This window comes from Triticum aestivum, unplaced genomic scaffold, assembly GCF_018294505.1.
Source record: "Triticum aestivum cultivar Chinese Spring unplaced genomic scaffold, IWGSC CS RefSeq v2.1 scaffold195484, whole genome shotgun sequence".
Lineage (NCBI taxonomy): Eukaryota > Viridiplantae > Streptophyta > Magnoliopsida > Poales > Poaceae > Triticum > Triticum aestivum.
Window position 1 is genome coordinate 1 of NW_025239024.1, and position 4,029 is coordinate 4,029.

General features: G+C 49.0%; 1 protein-coding gene across 1 annotated transcript; it reads right to left on the minus strand.

Annotated features, from left to right (window-relative positions):
- Positions 1-780: 780 nt before the first annotated feature.
- LOC123176686 (LRR receptor-like serine/threonine-protein kinase GSO1) lies at positions 781-2,883 on the minus strand. The gene has a single exon (XM_044590781.1). The coding sequence runs from the start codon at positions 2,881-2,883 to the stop codon at positions 781-783; it is 2,103 nt and encodes a 700-aa protein (XP_044446716.1).
- Between the last annotated feature and the right edge of the window lie 1,146 nt (positions 2,884-4,029).

The following is a 4,029-nucleotide window of genomic DNA, read 5'->3' on the forward strand; positions in this document are numbered from 1 at the left end:
GTCGTCCGGCGCCGCCGAAGCAACAAGGGGACACTCAGTCCTACTTCATCGATCCTCACTGGTACATGGATTCTGGGGCAACGGAGAACCTGACGAGTGAGATGGGGAAGCTTCACACTCGTGAACCCTATCATGGCTCTGACAAGATCCACACCGCCAATGGAGCAGGTAGGCACATCTCTCATATTGGTCAAGCATCTCTTCTCACTAGTCATGCAAATAGGAGTCTTCAGCTTCGCAATGTTCTTAGAGATCCTTCTGTGACGCGTAATCTTCTTTCAGTTCCTAAACTCACATGTGATAATAACATGCTTTGTGAATTTCATCCTTTTGATCTTTTTATTAAGGATTGGGGCACAAGGGACATTCTTCTTAGTGGGCGGTTGTGCCAGGGCCTCTATTGTCTGGAGCATCCTAGTGTCGCTCACGTTTTTAGTGGAGTTCAGGTATCTCCGTCACAGTGGCATGCTCGTCTTGGTCACCTGGCCACACCTATCGTCTGTCATGTATTGCGTCGTAGAAGAGATAGATAGAATAGTGAAGTAGAACCATAAACTGTGTTGCGATCCTCCGCGTGCATGCATGGCATGGCGCCATGGCCGGATCGATCTATCTTTGTATAGGCAAAAATGTAATCAAATCAATTTGAGTAGAAAAATGGGAGTTAGATGCATTGCGACCAAATTTACCAAACGATTCGATGCTATTAATTGGTATAACATTGTACATTCGCCAACAAAAAATGAAAGAGGTACAACATTGCAGATAGCACAGCTAATGTCACAACTTTTTCATAATTTCACATTGCATGCCATCAACAAAGGAAAGAAAACGACATCTCCTGGACTTAACTGTAAAGAGCATCCCAAACCACAACCGGAGTCCAGACACAATCCCAGCAATCACACAGTAGTACATCCAGTGGTCCTCCTCTTCACCATTTCTCTCATCTGGTGCAAGCGAAGTATTATCACACGAAATGTCGAGAGGAAACCCACATAGCCCAGAATTGTTGGAGTAAATCGATGGGTCGGTCAGGGTCCGAAGCTGACCCCCAATGGGTATCTTGCCTGACAAAAGATTGTTCGAGACATTCAACATGGTGAGCCACGATAATTGTGTGATGCTTCCAGGAATGGTTCCAATAAGTTGATTAGATGATAGATCGAGGGACTTAAGAAAAGAGAGGCTACCAATGCCTTGGGGAATGCGGCACGATAGATGGTTTCTTGATAGGTTTATGAACAGAAGGCCCTGAAGATTGGTTAACTCTTCGGGGATGCATTGTGATAGCAAATTGTCTGATAAATCAATACCAGCTAATAATCCGATTGTGCCTCTGAAAATCTGATCCTGGCCCTTCCAGATTATGCCAAGTCTGTCATCATATTTATGCCACAACAATTCAATTATTGCGGAAACATTTTTTGGGTGCCTCATGGAGGTTAAGTTGCCGAAGCCTAAAGGAATCGAGCCAGTCAATCTATTGTTGGACATGTCGAGCAACTGAAGTTGTGAAAGCTGTGATAAACCTGGAGGAATTTCTCCAGTGAAGTTGTTTGATCTGAGACTAAGGATTCTAAGCATTGGAACCTGACTCCCAATCCATGGAGGGATAACACCAAAGAACATGTTATTCCCTAGATGCAGAGTGGTCAGGGAGTTGCAACCCTCTAGGACCGGCGGGAAAGCACCAACAAAGCCATTTCCGGCGAGATAAAGTGACGTAAGGGAGCAGTTGTAGCTTGCCACAGCCGCGGGAATTTTACCTGAGAAGGAGTTGGTGGATAGATCCATGAAACGCAGAGCCTTCAGGTTCCACCAGCAGTTTGGGAGCTTCCCCATGAGCCGGTTATTAGATAGGTCCATGTACCGCAGATAGTTGAGGTTGCACCAGCAGTCCGGGAGCTCCCCGTCGAGCAGATTGTTGGACAAATCTAGAGTGACAATGAAGACGATCCTGCAGAGCTGATGTGGGATGTTACCTATGAGGCTATTATTGTAGAGATTGACGATGAAGAGCCTGAGCATGTGACCGAGTTGCGGCGGAATGGAGCTGTTGAACCTATTGCTGCAGATGTCGAGGGCGACCAGCGAGTGGCAACCATCCAAGAGTGGGAAAGCTCCAACAAAAGCATTTCTGGCGAGATATAGTGAGATGAGAGAGCAGTTGTGGCTTGCGGTAGCTGCCAGGAATTCACCTGAGAAAGAGTTATCAGACAGGTCCATGTACTGTAGAGCCTCCATGTTGCCCAAGCAGTTCGGGAACTCCCCGGTGAGCAGGTTTCTGGACAGGTCCATGTCTTGCAGAGACTTGAGGTTGCACCAGCAGTTGGGAAGCTCTCCGCTGAGCTGGTTGTCAAAAATTTGCAGTGACCTTGTGGAGATGAGCCTGCAGAGCTGGCGCGGGATAATGCCGACGAGCCTGTTTCTACCGAGCCTGAGGGAGAGGAGGTTGGGCATGTCACCGAGCTGCGGCAGGATGGAGCCGTTGAAGCCGTTATTGCTGAGGTTGAGTGATTTGAGGGAGCGCAGCTGCGAGATGCTGGCCGGGATGGCGCCGCCAAGGTCGTTGATGCTGAGGTCCAGATGGGTGAGCGCCGGGAACGCCACGGTGTCGAGCGTATCAAGCCGGCCCGATAGACCGAGTCTATATAGTCCTAGACCCACCACGACGCTTTTGTTGTCGCAGTACACCCGATGCCAGTCACATACGGGTGTGGCCCGGGTCCAGCTGGAGAGCGCGGCTGCGTCGATGAGGCTTGCCTTCCATGCCAGAAGGGCATCGGCCTCTGAGGGCAGCACCGCAACAGTCGTTGCCGGGATGGCGGCTGCCAGCAAGAAGAGTGCGGCCGCGCCGGCGAGGTGAGCTAGTCTTGTCATGTCCCCGGACGGACCCGGAGAGAGATGCTTGTGTGTAGGGAAAAGTCAAGACCGCGGGAGATCACACACTGGACCGCACAATATAGTTATAATGAATATGCATTGGCAGGCGCATCCAACGTCGAGCGTACACTCTTTAGTTAATCTGGCTTACGCCAGCGTCCTTACCCTCGTCGTCTGTATGACTGTATCCATATGCCGGCCGGCAGACCGGGCACTGCGACAGGAAGACGAAAGATCCCCAAACGCTGCCGGCCCGCGCTTCCTATCTATCCAAGATCCAGATTCAGTCACATGGGCGTACTGAGGCCAACTCCACCGCGCGACCCCAAACGAACGTTCGGTTTGGCCGAATTTTATCCCTTTGGGTAGGAGATGGGGTCGTGTCCGGATCTGTTCTGAGATGCGGTGGCCGTGCCCCTAGTGCGCGGCCGCATCCGTTTGCCCCATCCTGTCCGCCGGGGCCAAAAATGCCCATATTTTCATATCAAAACTAGTTTGCACGTTCAAATATTTGTCTGAAAATAAAAATAATTTTATAACCCAATTGAAATTGTCTCTAATAAAATAGTTTTACAACCAAATCAAAATTGTCTTGACTGAACATAAAATGAACCAATACATCTATTGGTTGCCAATATGATCCCACACGTGCTCAACCAAGTCATTTTGAAGACCCAAATGAGTGTGCCACTCACGCAGCTCACGGTGGAATTGAACAGATTGTTCAAATGTGTCCAGTTCTTGGTGCAGGGGTTCAACATTTTCACCTTGATAATCAAATCCTTGGTCGAAGATACTCTCATCACGCTCGTCCTCGATGATCATGTTGTACATGATCACACAAACAGTCATCACCTCCCAAAGCTTCGTTTCATCCCATGACAGTTCAGGGTTCCGAACGATACCCCACCGGGATTGAAGCACACCAAAAGCACGTTCCACATACTTTCTAGCACTCTCTTGTATTTGAGCAAATCTCTTTGTCTTCTCACCTTGGGTTTTCGAGATTGTCTTCACAAAAGTTGACCACTGAGGATATATACCATCCGCTAGATAGTATCCCTTGTTGTACTGGTGGCCGTTGATCTCAAAGTTGATAGGTAGGGAGTGGCCTTCTGCAAGCCTTGCGAAGACCGGAGAACG

What these genes read in the sequence shown, in the direction of transcription:
- LOC123176686 (XM_044590781.1), bottom strand. Translation starts at nt 2,883, where the DNA reads ATGACAAGACTAGCTCACCTCGCCGGCGCGGCCGCACTCTTCTTGCTG.